The sequence below is a fragment of the Vipera berus genome, assembly GCF_964194415.1.
Source record: "Vipera berus genome assembly, chromosome: 1".
Lineage (NCBI taxonomy): Eukaryota > Metazoa > Chordata > Lepidosauria > Squamata > Viperidae > Vipera > Vipera berus.
In genome coordinates, this window is record NC_138202.1 from 7,294,416 (window position 1) to 7,319,183 (window position 24,768).

The following is a 24,768-nucleotide window of genomic DNA, read 5'->3' on the forward strand; positions in this document are numbered from 1 at the left end:
GGGTTGGGAGAGTTTTATATAAATCCCTTAGTTATCAGGATAAGAGAGTTGGAAGGGCCCTTGGAGGTCTTCTAGTAGTCCAACCCCTTGCTCAAGAAGGAGACCCTATCCCAGGGGTGGGCAACCTTGGCTCTTTTATGACTCGTGGACTTCAACTCCCAGAATTCCTGAGCCAGCGTGGCTCAGCATGGAAACCTCTCCCTTTCCCCTCAGTGTTGGCTGGCTCAGGAATTCTGGGAGTTGAAGTCCACGAGTCATAAAAGAGCCGAGGTTGCCTACCCCTGCCCTATCCCATTTCGGATAAAAATTTCCTGACAGCGAAGAACAGTTAATCAGTGCAACAATTTGCCTCCAAAAGTTGTGGAATGCTCCAACACTGGAGGTTTTTAAAGAGATTGGACAACCGTTTGCCTGGAGCAAGGGGTTGGACTAGATCAGGGGTCTGGCTGAGGAATTCTGGGAGCTGAAGTGCACAAGTCACAAAAGGGCCAAGTTTGAAGACCCCTGGACTAGATAGACCAGAAAGGCCCAACAGAGACTTCGCTTTCTCAGGGTCTTGCGGAAGAACAGGGTAGAACAACGGCTAATGACCCTCTTTTACTAGTCTACTATAGAGAGCGTCCTCTCGTATGGTATTGTGGTTTGGTATGCTGGCCTGACAGCCGCGGATAGGAAAGCATTACAGAGGGTGGTGAGCACAGCACAAGACCCCACTGGATGACCTCGCCAGGGCTCGCTGCCTTGGAAGAGTGAGGAAAATTCTCAGGGACGACTCACACCCTGGTCGGTACCTCTTTACTCTCCTACCATCGGGAGATATAGAAGTATAGCCAGCCGTACCAACAGGCTGAAGACCAGCTTCTATCCATGGGCTGTCAGGCTCTTGAACGGGAAATAACTTTTATGTATGATTGACTTGCCAGGCCGGTGTGTTCTGCAATTAGCTCACATGGCGTAACAAGATGGTGGGTTTGTTGTCACTGTGAGTTGTGGGGGGGGAGGCACGAAGGGAGGCTCAGCCAATCTCAATGTATACATGGTTGTACTTTGACAATAAAGGTTCATTCATTCATTCCAAGGTCCCTCCCAACTGTTAATTCTCTTAAAGCCTTGGTGGAGCAGTGGGCTAATGCCTCCTTAAGTAACACCAGCTGCCTGCAATTAGTGCAGGTTCGCATCCCACCAGGCTCAAGGTGGACTCAGCCTTCCATCCTTCCGAGGTAGGTAAAATGAGGACCCAGATTTTTGGGGGCAATTAAGCTGACTTTGTAATAATGCCGCTTGGGGGGGTGTGAAAGCCCTAATAAGCAGGCATATACATAGAATGAAGGCTATTGCTAAGCTTGTAAGCCGCCCTGAGTCTTCGGAGAAGGCTGGGATATAAATGGAATTAAAATAAAATTAAAAAAAAATGGTTGTCCAATCTCTCCTTAAAAACATTTAGTGACGGAGCAGCCACCAATTTGTCTGAAATGGTATACGGTTTCCTGCCTTAGCAGGGGGTTGGACTAGATGACCTCCAAGGTCCCTTCCAACTGCTGCTTATTATTATTATTATTATTATTATTATTATTATTATTATTATTATTATTATTATTATTATTATTATTATTATTATTATTAATTATTATTATTTCTGCAGGATCTTAAAACCAGAGCCAGCGCTGATGAAGATTCAAGCAGATAGCCACGAATTTCGCGGGGAATCCCTTAACGTCCAGTTCCGAAGGCGACTCTTGAGTTTATCGAGTCTACATTCCACACCAATCCAGAGATGAACGTTGCGCTGGGGGCGCATGCGCGGTGGAGTTAACCCCTTCAGTCCCCCGCCAGCCCTCCCAAGAAGGCTCAGAGCTCTTCTTACCTTCCGGAGCCGCTCGAGAAGGACGCTCTTGTTGCCTCCGCTGTCCAGGTTGCGCTGCTTCAGTTCGGCCCGTAAATCGATCACCCGCAGGTCGCTCAGGCGGCGCCGGGTCATGCCGCCTCCGGAGCTCTCCGAGCCGCCACCGCTGAGGGAAACCGTCGCTTCTGCGGCGAGCCCGGCCTGATTCTCTGCCTCCATAAGGGAAGACTGTGGAGAAAAAAAGGGAAAAAAAACAACAAGCGACTTCTCGGGCGGAACTTCGGCTCGCAAAAAAGAATAATAACGAATTAAAACTCCCAAAAACTAAAAAACCACAAATTCCCGAAAAAGATAACGTCTATGCGGGGCGCGCGAGCGCTCCCGGCACGCACAAAATGGCGGGTGATCTTCTCTCTCTACGCACGCGCAGAACTGGCCTGGTTGAGGGATCGCTGCGCATGTGCGTTCTTGCCTACGCGGCCTAATGGGGGAAGAGGCGGACGGGGCGCGTGCGCGACGTGGGGAACGGCGGAACAAAGCGACCGCGGAGAAACGAGAGAGAGAGAGAGAGAGAGAGAGAGCTGGGAGCGCATGCGCCCTGAGCATATCTTAGCCCACCTTAGATGCGACTAAATATAGGAAGACAAGTCGCTTGCTTGAATAGGAAATGGTGCTGACTAAAAATAGAATTTTAAAAATGTGCAAAAGCCACTGAAATTCAGAAATAAAAAGAACAGAATTCATGTAAGTTCAACAATGCTTTATATATATATATACATACACACACACACACACACACACAAATACACGTATATATACATACACACAGACATACACACACACACACACACACACACGTGCACAGGTGCAGGTAGTACTTGACTTACCACAATTGAGCCCAAGATTTCTGTTGCTAAGTGACACATTTGTTAAGTGAATTTTGTCCCATTTTACAACCTTGCTTGCCGCAGTTGTTAAGTGAATCACTGCAGTTCTTTAGTAATACGGCTGTTAAGTAAAATTGGCTTCCCCATTGACTGTGCTTGTCATAAGGTACCGAGAGGTGATCACATGACTCTAGGACACTGCAACTGTCAAATATCAAGTCAGTTGCCAAGGACTCAAATTCTGATCCATGGAGATGCTACAGCGGTTGTAAGTATGCAAAATGGTCATAAGTCACTTTCAGTGCCGTTATAACTTCAAACAGTCACTAAACGGACTGTTGTCAGTTGGGGACTATCTGTGTGTATACAGAGAGAGAGAGAGAGAGAGAGAGAGAGAGAGAGAGAGAGAGACTTACTGCTGTCAAAAAGAAACATTCAGAAAATACAATATTTCATTTGTAAGATGCTTCTAGACAAGATGGGCAGCACAAAAATCTAATAAATACATAAATAAAACAAATAGCTTCCTTCCCCCCCAGCTTTAATTTTTTTTAAAAAAAAAACTAAAGCTCCTCCCAATCCAAAATTAAGAACGCATGCACAGCTTGAATTATTTCATGTATTTTATGCAGGAATCATCTGAGAACCGTTCAGGTTTTTCTGAATCTACGCCGCTGCTTGGATTATCGTTTCGACATTTCAAGGAACCCCTGTTCTGACTCTGATCCGGATGTCGCAGCTTGCAGGGACCGAAGAGGTGAGCAGGGGAGGTTGTGACGGATCCTGGTGAACATTTGGGAGGGGAAGCACCCTTGAGGAACTTGTTGCCTTGCAAAGCATGACAAGAAATAAAAAAAAGAGGGGTCCTTGGTGCTCTCTGAAGTAACGAGGTAAATAAAAATACATCGTTCCCTGGAAATTTCGCTTTAGAACAGACGTCCCCAACCTTTTGGATACCAGGGACTGGTTAAGTGGAGATGGGTTTTTCCTTGGACCGGAGGAGGGTGCATGGTTTTGTGTGCTGCCTACATCCCACAGATGGGCCTTTCCTTGTTTTTCAGACTCGTTGGTGGCATGCCACGGTCCACGGACTGGGGGATGGGGGCCCTCGCTTTAGAAATACTCCTAAAAGCATAGGAAGGTAGTCCTCGTTTAACAAGTACAGGGCATCCTCAACTGACAACAGTTCATTTAGTGACTGTTCAACGTTACAACAGCATTAAAAAGAAGTGACTTACGACCGTTTTTCACCTTTACGACTGTTGCTGCATCCCCATGGTCACGTGATCAAAATTCAGACGTTTAGCAACTGACACATTTACGACGGTTGCAGTGTCCCGGTCGCCTTTTGCGAACTTCTGCCAAGCAAAGTCAACGGGGAAGCCAGATTCACTTAACAATTTACTAACTTAAGAGCAGCCGTGATTCGCTTAACAACTGTGGCGAGAAAGGTTGTAAAAAGGGGCAAAGTTAACTGAAATGTCTCAATTAACAACAGAAAATTTGGGCTCAATTGTAGTCATAAGTCTGTATCTTAGAACAGCAACCATTTGGAAATTTGATGGTAAATAAAATACTAAAAAAAAAAATTATTGGGTGAACCAAATCCAAATTTCTGTACCTGACAACACCACACATCAGGGAGAGAGCAATGCTAGCGTGGCTGCATAAGAGAACTGAAGAGCAGTAACTAGCAATATTCAGTGTCTCTTTTTTTTTCTGTCTCTGTCGTGTGGTTCACTTAGCGACCATTTCACTTAGTGGCCATTGTTCCAGCACCAATTGTTGGTTGTTAAACAAGGACAGACAGTATTGGGAAGAAACACATTTCAGGCGGAGCTTATTTATTTATTTATTTAATTAGTTTTCTATACCGCCCTATTCCCAAAGGACTCAGGGCGGTTTACAGGGCAATATTTAAAAGACAATATAAAATTAAGATAAAAAATAGAATTAAAAAGAATTAAATTAATTAATACCCAACAATAAGACAATGTTAAAAACTTGAAACTAAAAACCCCCTCAGTCCAGGCCAGATAGATCTTATGCCCAGAACTGCAATCTCTAATGCAAGGGTGTCAAACTCAATTTCATTGAGGGCCGCATTAGCATTGCGGTTGCCCTCAGGGGGCCGGGTGGGTGTGGCCTACTGGGTGGGCATGGCCTACTGGGTGGGCGTGGCTAGAGTGTGTATGGCCTGGGTGGGCGTGGCCAGCTCTACATCGTTGGCATCAAGGGGGCCTATGGGGGCCTGGGCAGGAGTGGGACAGATCTGAGGGTCTCTGGCAGAAGGAGGGTCTCTGGGCCAGGGCCAAGGCAGAGGGGGCCGTTCTCTCACTGTTTCCAGGATGGCTTCGCGGGCCGCATGAAACCACTTTGCGGGCCGGATCTGGCCCCCAGGCCTTGTGTTTGACATGTCTGCTCCAGGCCTTCCTGTCCTCTACCATCTTCTGGAGTCCCTTTAAGCTCACGCCTCCTGCTTCAGTGACTCCATCCAGCCACCTCATTCTCCGTCGTCCCCTTCTTCTCTTGCCCTCGATCTTTCCCAGCATGAGGCTCTTCTCCAGTGAGTCCTTCCTTCTCATTAGGTGGCCAAAGGATTTGAGTTTGAACTTCAGGATCTGGCCTTCTAAAGAGCAGTCAGGGTTGATCTCCTCTAGGACTGACCGGTTTGATCGCCTTGCAGTCCAAGGGACTCGCAGGAGTCTTCTCCAACACCATAGTTCAAAAGCCTCCATTCTTTGTGGTTTGGGGGGAGGGGGAAAAAGACAACAGGAAAGGTTTAATCTTTTTAAACAAATGTAATTAGTTTTACCCCCTTTAATTGAGTGAGTCTGTGGCTTTTAAAAAGTTTTCTTTGAAGGTAAACTGGCTTAATTTAAAGCTAAAGCTTTTCGCAATCGCCAGAGCCTTTCTGTTTTGGATTGTAACAGGTAGCTTAAAGAATTAAACTATGCTAAAGCCTTTGATTGTGTGGATCATAACAAACTGTGGCAAGTTCTTAAAGAGATGGGAGTACCAGACCATCTTATTTGTCTCTTGAGAAACCTATATGCGGGTCAAGAAGCAACAGTGAGAACTGGACATGGAACCACTGATTGGTTCAAAATTGGGAAAGGAGTCCGGCAAGGCTGTATACTGTCGCCCTGCCTATTTAACTTATATGCAGAGCACATCATGAGAAAGGCAGGGCTAGATGAATCAAAAGTTGGAATTAAGATTGCCGGAAGAAATATCAACAACCTAAGATACGCAGATGATACCACTCTAATGGCAGAAAGTGAAGAAGAACTAAAGAGCCTCTTGTTGCGGGTGAAGAAGGAGAGTGCAAAACTTGGGTTGAAACTTAACATTAAGAAAACCAAGATCATGGCATCTGGCCCTCTCAATTCCTGGCAAATAGATGGGGAAGAAATGGAGGTAGTGACAGATTTTATTTTCCTGGGCTCCAAGATCACTGCAGATGGGGACTGTAGCCAAGAAATTAAAAGACGCTTGCTCCTGGGGAGGAAAGCCATGACAAATCTAGACAGCACACTAAAAAGCAGAGACATCACCCTGTCAACAAAAGTGCGTATAGTCAAGGCTATGGTCTTCCCAGTTGCAATGTATGGCAGTGAAAGTTGGACCATAAGAAAGGCTGAGCGCCAAAGAATTGAGGCCTTTGAACTATGGTGCTGGAGAAGACTCCTGCGAGTCCCTTGGACTGCAAGGCGATCAAACCGGTCAGCCCTAGAGGAGATCAATCCTGACTGCTCTTTAGAAGGCCAGATCCTGAAGCTAAAACTCAAATCCTTTGGCCACCTAATGAGGAGGAAGGACTCACTGGAGAAAAGCCTAATGCTGGGAAAGATCGAGGGCAATAGAAGAAGGGGACGACAGAGAATGAGGTGGCTGGATGGAGTCACTGAAGCAGTAGGCGTGAGCTTAAATGGACTCCAGAAGATGGTAGAGGACAGGAAGGCCTGGAGGAATGTTGTCCATAGGGTCGCGATGAGTCGGACACGACTTCGCAGCTAACAACAACAACAACAAAGAATTAAAAAAAACAGCATTTGTGTTTCTTTATCTTCTTGCTTTGCACTTGATTACTGTTTCTTTAAGGGTACAGGGAAGAGATGGGGGTGGTGGTGCATTCTTACTACACTGTGGAAGAGCTCAGAAGGGCCAACCAGCTAGCTCAGGAGTCTACTAACTTATAAATTTTTAAAACCTGTGGACTTCAACTCCCAGAATTCCTCAACCAGCCATGAGGGCTGAGGAATACTAAGAGTTGAAGTCCACAAGTCTTAAAAGGGCAAAAGTCTGAAGACCCCTGAACTAGCTGGTAGTGGTACATATTAATAAACACGGATAAATTCATCATATGTTTGTCAGTGTGTTGTAGAAAGAAGAGGCTCACGCCAGCTCTTCAGAAAAGGAAAGGTTTATTGCGCAGGTTCAGAAGGCTTAAACAAAGCAAAAGGTCTGAACCCTGAAGGGCTCATGAACAGACATATTTATACACCTCTAATTCCTAGTTATACATTGTTATACATTGTTCCTTATATGGTTACATCCTGAAAATTACATGAAGTACGTGTAGTTTCACAGACAGGATATGGCATCCCAATCATCATCTAACTTAAGGACAAGACTATGTTTTCTTAAACAAGGACTTTTAATACATTCCTCTTTTTTTATTAAAAAGTTTTATAAAAGTTACAATACAAACCCACCCCCAAACCACCCCCCTCCCCCTCCCCCACTTCCCAGAACTGAATACAGGGTTACAAAAATAACAAATCAAAATCTAAATAACATTAACCAACTATATATGTGACCAAGTTCCTAACGCACTTTAACTCCCCTTTAACATGAACACAAACAAGATAAAAGTAAACATAAGAACATAAAAACAAGATAATATCCATATTATTAAACAATACTACTACTAATAATAATAAAATATAATAAAAACTAATAAAAATACCATAAAAACATACTAATATTAATATCATTCTATAATTCATTCGTAAGCTAGATGAAACTTTTTAGTCCCATATTTGTTCTGAATATAATCTATCCATCTTCTCCAAACCGAAATGTATGTATCTTGTGAATGATCCTTCAAATAAGCAGAAATCTTAGCCATTTCTGCCAAATTTGACACCTTAAGTGACCAATCTTCTATAGTAGGCAAACTATCTTTCTTCCAATATTGACCTACCAAGACAGTCACCGGGGGAATATGTGTAGTTACGCTATCAGGATTATGGCTACCTTGATCAGCGTCTGCCCTAAGGACACGAATACCTTTGTTTACACAATTACTTTAGTACACTTCCTCTTTATTTGCAAAGGGAAGGTGATTCAGCAAAGGAACAGCCACCGAAGAAATTAAAACTGGTATTTTTTCTTTTTTTTTCTACAGTTTGTAATAGTTTATTAGATTATAGAATACACCCAAAATACAGAAGCAAATAGGAGGACACAGTGGGGAAGAAAAAGGGGGGAAAGTAAGGGGGAGAAGGGAAAAAGAACAGAGTTCCTCTGTTGCAGTAGATTAGAAGGAAGCATTAACATTGAACCTCAACTTTTTACTTTTCCATAATATTATAAACTATACCAGGGGTAGGCAATCTTGGCTCTTTGATGACTCGTGGACTTCAACTCCCAGAATTCCTGAGCCAGCCATGCTGAGGGAAAAGGGAGAGGTTTCCAAGCTGAGTCATGCTGGCTCAGGAATTCTGGGAGTTGAAGTCCACGAGTCATAGAGATGCCAAGGTTGGCCTAGGGCAGGGCTAGGCAACCTTGGCTCTTTTATGACTCGTGGACTTCAACTCCCAGAATTCCTGAGCCAGCATGGGGGAACTATGGCCCCCTCATGACTCGTGGACTTCAACTCCCAGAATTCCTGAGCCAGCATGGGGGAACTATGGCCCCCTCATGACTCGTGGACTTCAACTCCCAGAATTCCTGAGCCAGCGTGGCTCAGCTTGGAAACCTCTCCCTTTCCCCTCAGCATGGCTGACTCAGGAATTCTGGGAGTTGAAGTCCACGAGTCACAAAAGAGCCAAGGTTCCCCACTCCTGAACTATACCAACAAATGAATCTAATCAATAAAATCCAAAATCCCCCTTTTTTTTTTAGTCATCAAGTTTTTGACACCTTACTAAGCACTGGCGGTACTCAAATATTGCCATGTCCTAAAACTGGTACAATCTGAAAAGGTTGAAAAGCCCTGCTTTTAGAGGGTTGTTGAGGCCATTTGGAGCTATATGTAAGGACTATAAATCCTTCCATTCCCCACCATCCAGTCAGAGCTGAACAAGCTTCTTGATGAGAAGGAAAGGTCTTCAAAGAAAAACCAGGAAGTCCAGTTGCCTCTTGAAAAAGCACCTTTGAGGCTTCCCAATTGACTTTGCTTGTCAGAAGGCCACAAAGAGGGGATCACATGATCAGTGGGATGCTGTAAGACAATAAATTGGAAAACCGGTCATAAGTCACTTTTTTCACTACCGTTGTAACTTCAAACAGACACTAAACAAACGGTTGTAAGTCCAGGACTATTTGCAGTTTATTGTTCCAGTCAATTCTTGTCCTTGTATGTATTAATGCTATATGATTTTCCAGCTCTCCTACATCTCAGTGTTTACTGTGTTTTGTAAAAATTATAAAAAAAATAATCCTCAAAAACATTCATAGTAATAACCTGATAATTAATCCATCTGGTTCCGGGGGGAACATGATATATAATTTGGATTGCAAAAAATGCAAATAATTATGTTTGTAAGTTGTAACTGTTGTAAACAAGGGCAGAAATCAATTCTTTAGATCAGGGGTCTCCAACCTTGGCAACTTTTAAGACTTGTGGACTTCAACTCCCAGAATTCCTGAGCCAGCCATACTGAGGGGAAAGGGAGACGTTTCCAAGCTGAGCCTTGCTGGACTTCAACTCCCAGAATTCCTGAGCCAGCCATACTGAGGGGAAAGGGAGAGGTTTCCAAGCTGAGCCTTGCTGGACTTCAACTCCCAGAATTCCTGAGCCAGCCATACTGAGGGGAAAGGGAGAGGTTTCCAAGCTGAGCCTTGTTGGACTTCAACTCCCAGAATTCCTGAGCCAGCCATACTGAGGGGAAAGGGAGAGGTTTCCAAGCTGAGCCTTGCTGGACTTCAACTCCCAGAATTCCTGAGCCAGCCATACTGAGGGGAAAGGGAGAGGTTTCCAAGCTGAGCCAGGCTGGCTGAGGAATTCTGGGAGGTGAAGTCCACAAGTCTTAAAGTTGCCAAGGTTGGGGACCTCTGCTTTAGATGTGTTTCTTTTTTTTTCTTTCTCTTTCTTCTTCGCTTGAGTTTTACTGCTTTTCATTTTTTTATTTTATCTCTTCATACATTTTTCCCCTAGTTCTTTACGTTTCATTAGTTTGCCACAGTTGTTAAGTGAATCACTGCAAGTTAGTAACATCGCTTATGAAGTGAATCTTGTCTTCCCCAAAGACTTTGTCAGAAGGTCACAAAAGGGGATCATGTGATTCTGGGACACTGCAACAGTCATAAATATGAACCAAACTGTCCAAATTTTTATCATGTCAATATGAGGATGCTGCAACCACGGTCAAGTGTGAAAAACAATTTGCTTCCTAAGTCTTCAAGAGAGGATCTTTGTTTGGGGTTTTTTTTTGGGGGGGGGGGAACTAGAGGAAAACAACTCCAAAATCTTTTTTGATTTAACCCTGGTAACTTTTCTGTCATTTTAATAAATAAATAAAAAAGAAAACCCCACCGCAAGGAATGTGGAGGTTGAAGTGCCTTGAATCAAGTGTTTCTCAAACTTGGCAACTTCAAAGCATGTGGACTTCAACTCCCAGAATTCCCCAGCCAGGATGGGGAAAACTCTGCTCTAACTGGTTTAGCTCTATATGGAAGGGCGGGAAAGGAACTCGCTAGCGCGTGCGCGCTGGGGTCCCTCACGCTGCCTCCCTCCCTCCCTCCCGTGCGCGCACTCTTCGCGACTCTGCCAGCCCGGCGAGTTTCGGCCTGCCGCACGTGCGCAGGTTCTTTTTTCCTCCTCCTCTTCTCTTCCCCCCTCCCTTCCCTCCGCGCAGGCGCACCTTGAGCGCCCCTCCCGAGGCCGTACTCGCCTCTCGGTGTTTAGGCCTTCCCGCCATTTTGTCTGAGGGGGAGAAAGAACCGGGCCGCGGCGGGCAGAAGGCGGTTGCGGCGAGAATTAAAAAACCTAAGGAAGCCGTGTATAGTTTTTTGCTCGGCCACCGCCATCTTTGCCCCGCGACTCGTTTCGGTCGCTTCATGTGAGGAGAAAGCGGCGCCTGGAAGCTCTCGCGGATGGCGGAGGGGGCGCAAGGGCCGGCCGGGCCCGTTGGCGAAGAGGAGACGGCGGCTGCGGCGGCAACAGCAGCAGCGGCGGGGCTGGCGGCTCCTTCTGCGGGCGGCTCCGGGACGACCCCCGCGGCCTCGGCCCCTCGGCGGCGCCTGAGCGACCTGCGAGTGATCGACCTCCGGGCCGAGCTGAAGCGCCGCAACCTGGACACGGGCGGCAACAAGAGCGTCCTCCTCGAGCGGCTGCGCAGCGTGAGCTTCCCCGGCCGCCGCGGGGGGAAAGGAGCGGGGCAGCGCGTGGCCAAGGACTACAAGGCCCATCCCGGCAGCACCGCCAAGGGGGTGGGGGTGGGATTCGCTGGAGGGCAGCCTTCCGGGGATTACAAGCCCCATCAGCCAGGCTTGGGGCGATAGGAATTGGAAGTCCTGTCTTTAGAAAGAAGGATTTAAGGCAGCCTTCCAAGAATTACAACCCCCATCAGCCCCGCCTTGGGGATGATGGGTCGTGAAGTGCTGTCCGTGTAGGCCAGGATTTAAGGGAGCCTTCCGGGGATTACAATCCCCATCAGCCCGCCTTGGGGATGATGGGGGCTGAAGTACTGTCCGTGGAGGGCAGGATTTAAGGCAGCCTTCCTGGGATTACAACCCCCATCAGCCAGGCTTGGGGCGATAGGAATTGGAAGTCCTGTCTTTAGAAAGAAGGGTTTAAGGCAGCCTTCCGAGGATTACAACCCCCATCAGCCCACACTGGGGATGATGGGGGATGAAGTGCTGTCCGTGGAGGGCAGGATTTAAGGCAGCCTTCCGGGGATTACAACCCCCATCAGCCCCGCCTTGGGGGTGATGGGGGCTGAAGTTCTGTCCGTGGAGGGCAGGATTTAAGGGAGCCTTCCAGGGACTAGGGGACTGGAGACTAAAAACCCATGAAGAACGGTTGCAGGAACTGGCCATGGCTATAGTGAAGAGAAGGACCAGGGAAGACATGATAGCAGTCTTCCAATATTCGAGGGGCTGTCACAGAGAGGATGGGAGTCAACCTATTTTCCAAAGCACCTGAAGGCCAGACAAGGAACAATGGATGGAAAGTGATCAAGGAGAGAAGCAATGTGGAATTAAGGGGAAATTTTCTTACAGTGAGAACGATCAACCAGTGGAACTGCTTTGCCTTCAGATGTTGTAGGTGCTTCATCACTGGAAGCTTTCAAGAAGAGACTGGACAGCCATCTGCCAGAAATGGTGTAGGGTCTCTTGCTGCGGGGGGGGGGGGTTGGTTGGAGAGAACCTACAAGGTCCCTTCCAACTCCGTTATTCTATTGTAGGATTACAACTCCCATCAGCCAGCCTTGGGGATGATGGGTGTTGAAGAGGTGTCTCTGGAGGGCAGGATTTAAGACTTCCAGTAATTACAATTGCCATGAGCCAGCCTTGGAGTGGTAGGAATGGAAGTCCTGTTTCTAGAAAGAAGGATTTAAGGCAGCCTTCCAGATGTGACAGATTACAACTCCCATGAATCAGTTGGGAGGATGATGGGAACTGAAGCCCTATTTCATTGGAGGGAAGGATTAAAAGCAGCCTTTCACAGCACTTTCGCAGCCCTCCACAGAGTGGACTACAGCTCCCAGTCATCCATGTCTTGGTTATCCTAAGGATATCTATGGTGCAACTCCCATTATTAGCCACCTGTCTGAGGTTTAGCCCATTCTCCCTGGAGGGCAGGAATCAAGGCAGCCTTGCCCCAACTTGCTGGCCTTCCGGAGACAAGAGATTACAACTCCTGTCAGCCAGGCTTGTTGGGAATTGAATCCACTCCGGAGGACAGGTCCTCCAGAGAGGGGCCGCAACTCCGCCCCTCAGCCCTCTCCGCTGAGAGTGATAGTTAAGTAGCATCCAATCCAAAGTCACTGGATCTGGACGGGGGTGTTGAAATCAAAAGAGGGAAGTGGTTTGAAGAGAAGTCAAAATGGGTGGGGAGAGCTCAGTGGGAATGTAACAAATCCGTTTGGTTCAGCACCCTTTATTCTGTTGGGAAGCCCTGATGCATCATCCCCCTTCCCTCGTTCCCAGCAATTAATGATGTATGGTAGGATTGGCAGTGGATATAGGAGACCAATTTTGTAATCATGATCAATCTCCCTAAGGAGAGGTCAGCTGGATTGAGCAAAAGGCTCTTGTTATCTGGCGTCCTGTTTTCTGCAAAGCCTCTGGGAAGAGTCCCAGTAGAATACGAATACTTGGCACTTTCCAGCTCCTATTTTCAGCAACTGGCATTTGGAAGTGGTTATGCTCTCCACTGTGATAGCCTCAATTTCCATGAATTTGGGTTTTCCTCTGCCTTCAGTTTTACATCATTTAATTTCAGTGGGTGATCTTGCACTCTAGTACTGTGGAATTCATGGAGGAAAAAGCTATCGAGAACAAATAAGAATCTAGTATTCTGAGATGAATAACCCGATTTTAGCATAGGCTTTCTGAATTCATTATTCTCCTTAAGGCTACATGACCATTCATAATGGAGGTTTCAAAAATTACAGCTCAGTAGCCTCCAGAATGAGAGGCATTCTGTCGTCTCTTAATTTCAGAGTAGGGTATCTAAATCTTATGCCGAAAGATCCATAGGAAACGCTGGGAATCGAGAATGGTGATTGATTCATCTGTCTCCATTGAAATAGCAATAAGTAACAGTAATTAAAGAATGGATTCTAAAGAGAATGGAATGAGTAAAAATGTGTGCTCTTTTTGATGTTTGTTTTGCTGTAGTTTATATTCTGATCCTGTTGCTTTCAGCGGCTGTTTATCCCTTGTCTTAATATCTCCCTGTGGAACAGTCACTGTTAATATGAGTGTGATCTTTGTAGTCTGGAAGGGTGTTTGGTCAGATTGAGCGGAAGAAGGAGTTTGTGAGAAGAAGGAGAAGAATTGTTATTAATCAAGAGTTAAGATTTAAATGGAAGGTGTGATTGTGAGTAGATTGAAGGTGTATCAGAGAAAGAAATGGAATTAAAGGACGAGAGAAGAAAGTTATAAGCAGCAGGTGGAAATGAAACAGAAGGTGGTACCTAGGAAATTAATAAGACAAATGAGGCATTCAACAAAAAAAAGGAAGAACTGGAAAGTGAGAAGGAAAGCCAGAGCTTTCCGCAGAGGAGAAGGGACTGTTAAGCAAGGGAAATGAGAAAGGTAGGACTAGAAATAATTTATGTGGGAAATAATAGCTGGAATTGAAATCCAGAAAAAGAAATGAGATTCTAGCACAATAAGCAAGGGTGAAGGTTTGATGAACAAGAGAAATGGGTAAGAGGAAATTGGCCGAGTTGAGGCATAGAAAGAGGTTCTCATCCTGTGGTCTGCGGACCCCGGGGGGGGGCGGCGGCGGGGGGAGCGGGAATGTTGTTACAGGAAGTCCGCGAAGATTTGAGGAAATGTTATGATTTAAATCTTGAGTTAAGTTTTGGTCCATGGCCACAAAAGGTATTAAAAGGTGGCGAATGAAAGGTTGAGAACCACTGTATTAGAGTTTTCAACAAAGTTATTTGCTTATTTGGAAAAGTATATACCGACCCGTTCCTTAAAAGCTAAAATGCCATGCAGTCATGGCATAAAAAAAGAGGAAATCAAAAAGCTGACGTGGGAAAAATTGGAGGAAGACAAGGCAAAGGAAAGGCATATATCTCAAGTAGGGGTGGGAGTTTTAGAGTAGGAAAAGGTAACCTGGCAGAGTTTGGGAGAAGAGAGAGGATTTGGATAATGTCAGCAGGGAGAAGAACGAAAAATTAAAAGAGGCAGATAGGGAATAAGAAAAGATTAAATCAGACTATGAGAAGAAGAGAGGTAAAATGGAGATAGGTAGGGGTGTCTGTCCACTGCGAACAGAGGAAATTGTTTGGGCATATAGAACAGAAAAGACTTGCCTTTTTTCTGGCCAATTCAGACACCAGTTGTTCTTGCTGTAAAACGTCACATTGTTTCCTCCTGACAGGCCATTGAAGAAGAAGGAGGGAATCCTGATGAGGTTCCCATGGCCTCAGAGAACAGTAGCAAGAAAACCCCCAAAAGATCTATAAAAGGTACAAGACAGTTTTTCAGCAAGATTGAATTGCGTATGTGTGTGTTGTGTGTGTGTGTGTGTTCAGATTGCAAACCTGTGGGGGGTGTCATTTTTTTCAAAAAAAAGACGCAGCTCGATGCTAGATAAATAAAAATGAGTGGGATCTGCAGCACTACTTGGCTTTGTCATACATTCCTGCTGCTGACAGAAGTCATTTTTTGTTCTCTACGTGACATTTTAATGTATGGTTCCCGCACATATTTAATCATCTGAGCAGTTTGGGAATTGCGATATCCTTTGGTATTTTCAGAAGGTAGCTTTTTATGATTCTCCAATCTCTGGTTTAATGAGAGCTTGCAGGTCGCTTTTCTGTTTCTTGGCAGCTCTATCTTGGGTCTAGTTAGTTTAGAATTCATCAACAGAATTTGCTGTTAGCATAGCTGATCTGTAGCACCCTTCAAAGTCAGCGATGACAATTGTGCAAGTGTTCTGAGTTAGGAAGCAGTGGTCAGCCAAGTTTTGTCTGTTAGTCTTTTCTCTTTTTTTCAGTAATCACATTAAAAATGATTCTTAACACTTAACACTTCAAACTCTTGGTGATCAAAATCTGAATTTTGGAGCGCAGTTTTATTCAGTGTTTTGCACCTCAGTGTATTTTGTCAAACTATAGGTGCTTATTTCCACTTGAGCTACATAATAAAATTGACATTATCTGGCAATAATGTGTGTAATGTAAACGAGCCTTGGTGGAGCAGTGGGCTAATGCCTCCTTAAGTAACACCAGCTGCCTGCAATTAGTGCAGGTTCGCATCCCACCAGGCTCAAGGTTGACTCAGCCTTCCATCCTTCCCAGGTAGGTAAAATGAGGACCCAGATTGTTGGGGGCAATAAGCTGACTTTGTAATAATGCCGCTTGAGGGGGTGTGTGAAAGCCCTAATAAGCAGGCATATACATAGAATGAAGGCTACTGCTAAGCTTGTAAGCCGCCCTGAGTCTTCGGAGAAGGGCGGGATATAAATGGAATTAAAATAAATTTAAAAAAAATTTAAAATTATGTTTTGCGGGGGTTCTTCCTTTACACTGAAGTTGGCAATTATTTTACCCCTCTGTAAATAAAGGCAGCGTATTGCTGACTCAAACTTTAGTATATTGTTTCTAAGGACTATCAGTTATGTTAAACTTTCTAGCAGTATATTAAAGCTTTATTCTTTTAGGACGTAAATCAGAAGAAGAAGGGGGTGAGGACAATGGATTGGAAGAGAATTCCAGAGATGGACAGGTATGGTTGGGGGGGGAGGAAGAAAATTTGTGTTGTTTCTTTTAAAGTTTTCAAGTTACAGTGAGAATTAGTTTCCCTTTTTCTCTTCCACTTCAACCACAGGAGGATATTGAAGCAAGTTCAGACAATCTGCAGGATATTGACATGATGGACATCAGCGTGTTGGATGAAGCTGAAATAGATAACAGCAGCGCCGTGGACTGTGCAGATGACTACCGATCTGACAGCATTCTTGATCCTGACAAAGACAACATGGATATGGAAATGAAAGAACTTCCAGAGCAGCTGATGGAAAGTGAGGTAGATCATTGGGGGCATATTTCATTATTTATATCATGCCGGAGATGTGCCCGCAAAGATTAAGGCTGACTACTCAGAACCAACATAAAAACCTCGCTCGGCTAGTTAGCTTGGGGCTCCAGTGGGGAAGCATCACAGTGGAGGCGGCTGATCGATTAACAACTGATCTTACCTCCCCTCCATCCTGCCCCCACCCTTCCCTATTTTTAATTGGATCATATTGTTTGGCTTGTATTACCTATCTGTAGATAGATATTTTATTATTGTAAGCCGCCCAGGGTCACCCTGTGGTAAGATGGGCAGCTGATAAATTTTATAACTAACTACAGGTTGTCCTTGACTTACGACCACCGTTGAGCCCAAAATTTCTGTTGTTCGGCGAGATGTTGCCTGAGTGATTTGTGCCTCATTTTTGCAACCTTCCTTGCCACGGTTGTTAAATGAATCACTGCAGTTGTTTTAAGTTGGTAATACGGTGGTTAAGTAAATCCAGCTTCCCCCTTGACTTGGCTTGTCAGAAGGTCCTAGAAGGGGATCACATGACCTTGGGACACTGCAACCGTCATAAATATGAATCAGGGACCAAGCATTGGAATTTTGATCACATGATCATGGGGTCGTTACAGAGGTCCTAAGTGTGAAAAATGCTCATAAGTCATTTTTTTCAATGTTGTATCTTTGAACGGTCAGTAAACAAACTTGTAAGTCGAGAACTACCTTTAACATAAAGGCAGGAAGAAAGAGAAAGATAGAAAAAGAAATTCAGTCCCCTATTGTTTTTCTGCTGGATATAATGTAAATAAATTGAAAGATTAGCTGCACACCGCCAGTTTCACTCCTGGCTCAGCTTGCTATTTCTGATGCCTTTCCTTCAGCAGTTGGAATGTTCAAAGGACTCACTCCTCTGAGAGTTGCACAGGCTGAACGTCACTGGGAAACGAAACTTGGTCCTAGCTCAATGTGTCAATGAAATTGGTTGCTTCTTCAGCAAGTTGCTATTCCCAGTGAGCATTTATAATGCTGGGGCTCCAACATTCATATTCTGCTGATGGATTTTGCCCCTCTAGATCAACGATCAGCTTTTGAAAGGTGTATCTGTTTGTTATTTATTCTCTCAGGAGAATGGTGACGACCTTGATGACCAACTAGAGGCTGCTTCACCTGACTTGGCTGAAATGAAGGTAACTTGCTAGCTCTCACAGGCTTGGGAAATGTGTTGTAACCATTCAACCCACAACTTTTTTTTTTAAGTGCCAAGTTAACTTGCCTTCTGGCCTTGTCTCTCAAACCAAGCCCAAATTATTCTTCTTTTTTTTAAAACCATCTCTCTCCTAGAAAAAAGAGCAGTTGTGTTGGCTATTTCTGATCAGTGGGGCATGATGATCACTCAAACAGTTTGCAGGTGACAGTTATGGGAAGGTTTTTGCTTTCCTTGCCCACTTTTTATTTATTTATTTATTTATTTATTTGGATGAGTCGTGCGGCTGTAATTCTATTTTTACAGGGCCAAATCAGACAAGTACACCAATATTCCTTCACATGCTTCAGATTTCAACCCATTACCCAACCCAACCCTACTGGTTATGGAAATAAATTTTAATACATTGGAAATCTGAGGGCTGAGGAGGCAGTCTCTTCATAAACTCCTTTCCAGTTCCAAAGCTGCTTTGTTGGGCCAGATAGCTGAAAGAGCTTTCTTATGGCAGACATTTACAGAATTTTACTTTCAATAAATTGTTAACGCTATTTTTGTGATTATTATTTTTTTTTTTTACTGGTCTCTTAAATTTTTGGGCTGAGTTCTGTCTTACAAGGGCATCCTCTTTTTTTTCCTATGACTACTTTAATCTCGATTACCCTACCCTTTTTTCACAAAAAGATGTATAAATATCAGGAGACTGCGCCTCAAGTTCTGCGTTGCTTGTTTGCACAGGCAGAGATGGATTCAAAAGCCATTTTGCTTTTCTAGAAGCTTGGTAGCCTATGGCTGAGAAGCTTCGTGTTTGGAAAAGAAATGCCTGTAATCAGGTGATGCTCTGGGAATTAAACAAGGAGCTGGTTCCAGCCCTTGAGATTTAGATTCCTTATATGTATTACAGTATTGACACACTGTGACCCAACTATTCCTTTTAAAAATAAAAAACTATTCCTTTTAAAAATAACAGCAGGAACTTAGCCTATGTGTTGTTAGCCGCCCTGAGTCCTTTGGGAGATAGGGCGGCATATAAGTCCCAAAAATAAATAAATAATAAAGAAAAGAAAGAAAGTCCTAAATGGTTTAGGGCGGTGTCTCTCAACCTTGGCAGCTTGAAGATGGGTAGACTTCCAACTCCCAGAATTCTACCCATCCTCAGGTTGCCAAGGTTGAGAAACCCTGGTTTAGGCTTTTATAAGTATTTTATAAGTATTTATAAGTATTCATAGTTGAGTGCAAGGTAAATACCAGATGGCTGCAGCTATGTTTTTTGTTGCTGTTTGTTTGTTTAAGGAATCTTCTAGGCCCGTGGTGGCGAGCCTGTGGCACCTCTCCGTGGGCACGCGTGCCCTTACCCCAGTCCTAGGCCTTCGGCTGGGTTTTATAAAACCTTTTTGCTTTAGGCTTCTGCCGCCGTGTGCAAAAAAAAAAAAGGTTCAATTTCAACTTCTCGCGGGAAGGAAAAAAGTTCTCGCCAAGTTGGAATTGATTGATTGAACTTTTTAGTCCCACCCAGTCTGCCGTTACCACCGCAGCCACGCCCACCCAATGGGCCACGCCCGCCTGGCACCCGACGATACGTAAGTGGGTCTTGGGTTGCAGTTTGGGCCCTCGGTCTCTAAAAGATTCGCCATCACTGTTCTAGGCCTTGAAAGAAGCCATTAGATCATGGATCCTACCTTGTATTCATTTCAGAAATCTAAAGTAAACCTCCCCAACAAATGGCTGGCCAACTTCTGAGCATCAAACAGATAATAGCCTTCCACCCCTTTGAATCATTGAGTCCACTTTTGTTTCTGTTGGATATTTTTCCCCTTGATGGAGTTGGACTAGAACAGGGGTCCCCAACCTGTGGGCCACAGTCCACTACCGGTCCATGGTCTATTGGCAACGGGGCCGTGTAAGTGGCTGGCTGGTGGGCATGTGTGTCTACACGCACAGCCCCGCTCACATGAGCGTCGCAGGCAATCTTGGCCTCTCACGAGCAATGGGTGCTCATCCGTGCGTATGCACATCTGCCTCCAACAAAATCAGTCCCTCTTTCTTCCTTTCCCCGCACTTTGGGGCTGCCAACTTGGAAAGATTGGGAAACTCCAAGGTCCCTTCCGACTCCGTTATTATGTCATGTTGTTCCCAACTAATTCTGAATGTTAGTCTTCTTGACAAGACATCTGTAATTCTGGATCAGAAACACTTGTTTGGTGGCCTGCTTTCCCATTTATTAGGCGCGCATCTAGACCACATGACTGGCCTTTTTTATTTTATTTTGGCTTCTTCTGTTGTCTTTATCCCACCTCTTGCAATTGTATTCTTAGTATCTCTTGAGTATTTTCAAGTACACGTGGATTAAAAAATATCTATAGAATCCTCTTACAACATGTTTGGAACATGTTAGCGACACTTTTAAAATCCTACTTGCTTAAGAAAAGTACTTACCAATTTCACAAAATAACCCTGTTCAGTGTGAGATTGCCATAAAGGAATTGGTCACGAGGAGCAGATTACAATCACTTAATCTCAGTCTCTTTTCTAGATAGACCTAGAAATCACAATAAATGAACATAGAAGCAATTATTTTCCCTTCATTTAATATGTTTTTCTTTCCTGTTTTTGCTGCAGGATTTGGAAGAGCAACATTCCGAACCAGGTATTTTTCTGTTAATTTCTTCTATTTTAAAAAGTACAGCAGAGGTAAGGGGCCAGTTCTTGGACTTTCTAGTTGTATCAATTAATTAATTACATGTCGGACAACCCACATAATGCTCTAGTGTGTAAATTATCTGGAATGCAATCATGATTCCATCTCTGTGAATTCATGCCTGCCACTTAAGAAGTGCTTTTTTTTCTAGACCTGGGAGGAAAAAAAACCACACACTTTGTTTTTTTAAAAGTCCTCTCTAGCTTCACAAATACACTAGAAGAAAGTTAATGTCAAATATGAAAGCAAGTCCTATAGAGCAGATTGTAGCATGTGATTGTGTGGTCAGTAGAGCAGAAAGGCTAGTTTAAAAGTTGCCGTAGGGAGACATTGTGAGTCACAGCTTAAAAGAGAAGAAGCAAGAAGAGAGGTTCTGCGTGGAAATTTCCATTAAAAAAATTGCTATTTGCTTTTCTTGGAGTTACATGTTCATGCATCATCAGAAGACATTCCAGTTTTCCTGTTGGACCTGCCATGCTTTTAAACCAAAATGAAAGAAAGAAATTCAGAGTTTGAAATGGAAATGTGTGTTCTTGATGCATTCTGTTTAAGCCTCTTGGAATTCTGGAAGAAAGAACCTCTTGAAGATCTCTCAAGAATGAGCCAGACAGCTTTTGTTTAAACTGATAAGATCAGGGTTGGTTTTTTTTGTTTTTTGTTTTTTCCTTCATAGCGTATGATCTTTCTAAAATTATGTCTTAGCTTTAGGCATTTGAATGTGATATACAGAAAGCGTTTTTTTTTCCAGTTTCTGTGTAGCTATAACCATACTGTTAAGACTGGCAGCCATGCCCGTTCCGCATATGTCTTTGCTATGTTTCCCTGGTGATTAAACCTTGTGCCATTCTATTCCTGTTAAATCTATAGAAAATGAGAAAATGCTCGACATTTTGGGTGACACTTGTAAATCTGAGTTCCTTAAAGAAGAAGAAGAAGAAGAAGAAGCGTCTGAATCGGAGCAGGCGCAGGAAGCAAATGAACCGTTGCCGGACAAAAAAGAAGACGAGGAAGACGCGCTGGCTGCCAGCACCCAGTCGGACGAAGACCTTGTAGATACAGACAGCCAGTCAGGCCCAGCGGCGGCCAAGAGCCAAGAGGACGAAGCAAAGCTCTTAGTGGTAGCGAAAGGGGAGCCCAGCGAGCAGACAGTTGAGGAAGCCAAACCGGACTCGGACTCTTTAGCGGTAGAGAGCAGGAGTGGAGGAGGAGGTGGAGGTGGTGATGATGATGATAATAATAATAATAGTAGCAGAGAAGCTCAAACTCTGGAAGCCAGTAGTGAGGAAACCGCGGAGTCGGACACAGGTCCCCAAGTGGTTAGTCCAGAGGCCGAGAAGATGGAAGTGAAGGCTAATGTTGAGGAGGAGCCCTCTGCCACTAGAGAGTCCTCTGCCCAAGAGGGTGGTGATCAGAACACGAGGTTTGTTTCTCTCCGTTTTAGCAACAAAAGGAAAATACCAATCCCTGATCCGCTGTGTCAGTATAGTATCCGTCCAAAGAGTAGAGTAAGGTACCAGCCAATATGATACCCAGATTTGTAATCCTGTAAGCCTTGATAACAGGTCAGCCTCTTATCTAGAAAACTGGATAGAGAGGTTAACGCTTTCCATAACAGAGGAAGACTATACAGATGCAATCATTTAGAGCTTTCCGTGGTCTCTTTTCTCCGTGGTATTTCTCCCCCCCCCCCGTCCAAGATCAAGACTGGATACATCTGATCCACAGGGTTTGAATGCCAGGGCAAGTCTAGAAATCAGTCAGAGGCTACATAGGAAAGGGGGGGATTGTTACAGACGCACACCTGCAGACTTGTACAATAAAAATATTTTTTTTAAAAAAATCACCTGGCCCCTGAAGAATGTGTAGGAAAACTAGCCTCACATTCAGACCATCATAAGGACAACCTGGTAAAATCTGTGGTTAGAGTACAGGTACTCCTCGGCTTTGCAATCGTTCATGTAGTGACAGTTCAGACAGTTTACAATGGCACTAAAACAGAGTGACTTATGACCGTCTTTCACATGACCGTTGCTGCATCCCCAGGGTCACCTAGTCAAAATTCAGACGCTTGGCCACAGACTCGTATTTATGACGGTTGCAGCGTCCCGGGGTTGTACGATCCCTTTTTGCAACCTTCTGACAAGCAAAGTCGATGGGAAAGCCAGATTCACTTAATGGATGGTTACTAACTTAACTGCAGCGATTCAGTTAACAGCCGTGACAAGAAAAGTCGTAAAATGGGGCAAAACTCAACAAATGTCCCCATAGCAACGTTTGGGCTCAGCTGTGGTCATCAGTTGAGGACTACCTACATGGTACAATTTGTGTTGATAGAGAAATGCAAGAATGCAGCTACGTACTTTCCGTAGTAAAAGCAAAAATAACTGGATTCCTACCTGTAAGTGGAACATACATCCCCTCATCCTCCTTGAATCAATATTTTGGGGGGGGAAATATTGCACCTGTTTATTTCTCCTCTGATTCTTAAGAATGTTAATCTTCCTCTCTTTTTCAGTTGTGTAAGGGGTTAATACTGCTAGTGCTTAACAGTTTTATTAATCCATGTATAATATGGGCTGGTACCTTACATTTCTCCATTTTAGACAAAATGCTGCCTTTTTCCTTCTTTATATGTATACATATGTACAGCATACGTAGATAGATAGTTGGTCTATAAGAAATTAGGGCATTTCTTCAATTTGGCCTGCAAGCCCATTAAAATTCCTTGCTACCCTAAAAAAAAATCCTAATTAGGTTTTGTATTTCCCCTTTCTTGTGCATTAAACATTGTTTTGCAACTTTTTATTTTTAATCTTTATAAAGTTCTTTTTTTGTTTCTAAGCTTAAATTGTGAGTACTATAAGGCTGCTTTTTTAATTCACTGATTCATTTATGTTTAAATTGGGTAGGTATTTGCGTTCTAATGAATTTTTAAAATACATTATCATATATAATCTTTCCTTCTTTCATTTCCTGACTCAATTTTCTTTTCCTTTCTCTTTTTTTGTTCTTAGTTCTGAGGAACCCAAAGACTCCAAGCAGTCTACAAAAGAGGAAAAAGGTTTGTTTGTTTGTGTGAAACTGTCTCATCCACCTAACCATTACTGAGGAGAGGATATTTAAATGTTTGATGGGTTTACACATGACCTCAGCTGATGCTTCATGACATGAGTTGAAATTCTACAGCAGGGGTGTCAAACTCAATTTCATTGAGGGCCGCATCAGCATTGCGGTTGCCCTCAAGGGGCCGGGTGGGTGTGGCCAGGGTGGGCGGGGCTAGAGTGCGTATGGCCTACTGGGTGGGCATAGCCAGCTCTACATCGTTGGCATCAAGGGTGCCTATGGGGGCCTGGGCAGGAGTGGAGACAGATCTGAGGGTCTCTGGCAGGAGGAGGGTCTCTGGGCCAGGGCCAAGGCAGTGGAGGCCATTCCCTCACTGTTTCCAGGATGGCTTCGCAGGCCACATGAAACCACTTTGCGGGCTGGATCCGGCCCCCGGGCCTTGTGTTTGACATGTCTGTTCTACAGGGTTTTTGTCAGTTTAAAAAAATAAATAATCGGCTTTAGCACGATGGCACTGATCCTGGATACTATCCTGCAGATGGCAAAGATTGATGAATTTTGACATTACGAAAGGCAGTAATTTCGGGCATCTTTTGCAAATATCTCCTTCATTGGCATTCGCCAGTGGATGCTGGCTGCAGTTGAAACTAAGACACGGCCTCAAATAAGATGCCACATTTTCAGGCATTAGCAATAGACTTATATATTGCTTTACAGTGCTCGATAGGCTTCTCTAAGCAGTTTACAGAGTCAGCATATTGCCCCCAACAATCTGGGTCCTCACTTTACCAGAAAGATGGAAGGCTGAGTTCCCCCTTGAGCCGGTCAGAATCAAACTCCTGGCAGCGGGCAGAATTAGCCTGCGACGCTGCATTCTAACCACTGCACCACCACGGCTCTTACACATTTATATGCCGCCCATCTCACCATCTAGTAACTCACCTAAGATTAAAAAAAGACCAATAGAAAACAAAACAATCGTCATTAACATTAAAATAAAAAAATCGGCTAAGGAAGAAAGCAACATCCAGTGGGGTGGATGGTGGTTAACCACCTCCAGAGTGAGGTGGTTTCAAGGCTCTTCCGGAAAGCGAAGAGAGGGTGGGGGCAAATCTCGCCGCAAGGGACACGATGTTCC

At 44.4% G+C, this 24,768-nt stretch overlaps 2 protein-coding genes across 3 annotated transcripts in view; one reads left to right on the top strand and one right to left on the bottom strand.

The window, feature by feature from the left end:
* The window catches only part of SAFB2 (scaffold attachment factor B2), a 55,802-nt gene extending 53,551 nt beyond the window's left edge, over window positions 1–2,251 (bottom strand). The window contains exon 1 of the mRNA XM_081320901.1: window positions 1,865–2,251. Coding sequence (XP_081177027.1) covers window positions 1,865–2,062 — 198 coding nt within the window. The 5' untranslated portion in view covers window positions 2,063–2,251. The remainder of the gene's footprint in view (window positions 1–1,864) is intronic.
* Window positions 2,252–10,846: 8,595 nt separating this feature from the next.
* Window positions 10,847–24,768, top strand: part of LOC308663988 (scaffold attachment factor B1-like) — a 38,360-nt gene continuing 24,438 nt past the window's right edge. The window contains exons 1-8 of one of the 2 annotated variants that reach the window (XM_081320878.1): window positions 10,847–11,301; window positions 15,026–15,113; window positions 16,310–16,374; window positions 16,477–16,674; window positions 17,793–17,855; window positions 20,489–20,516; window positions 21,435–21,987; window positions 23,582–23,628. In XM_081320878.1, coding sequence (XP_081177004.1) covers window positions 11,056–11,301; window positions 15,026–15,113; window positions 16,310–16,374; window positions 16,477–16,674; window positions 17,793–17,855; window positions 20,489–20,516; window positions 21,435–21,987; window positions 23,582–23,628 — 1,288 coding nt within the window. In that variant the 5' untranslated portion in view covers window positions 10,847–11,055. The remainder of the gene's footprint in view (window positions 11,302–15,025; window positions 15,114–16,309; window positions 16,375–16,476; window positions 16,675–17,792; window positions 17,856–20,488; window positions 20,517–21,434; window positions 21,988–23,581; window positions 23,629–24,768) is intronic. The other variant, XM_081320879.1, reaches the window with a different exon arrangement.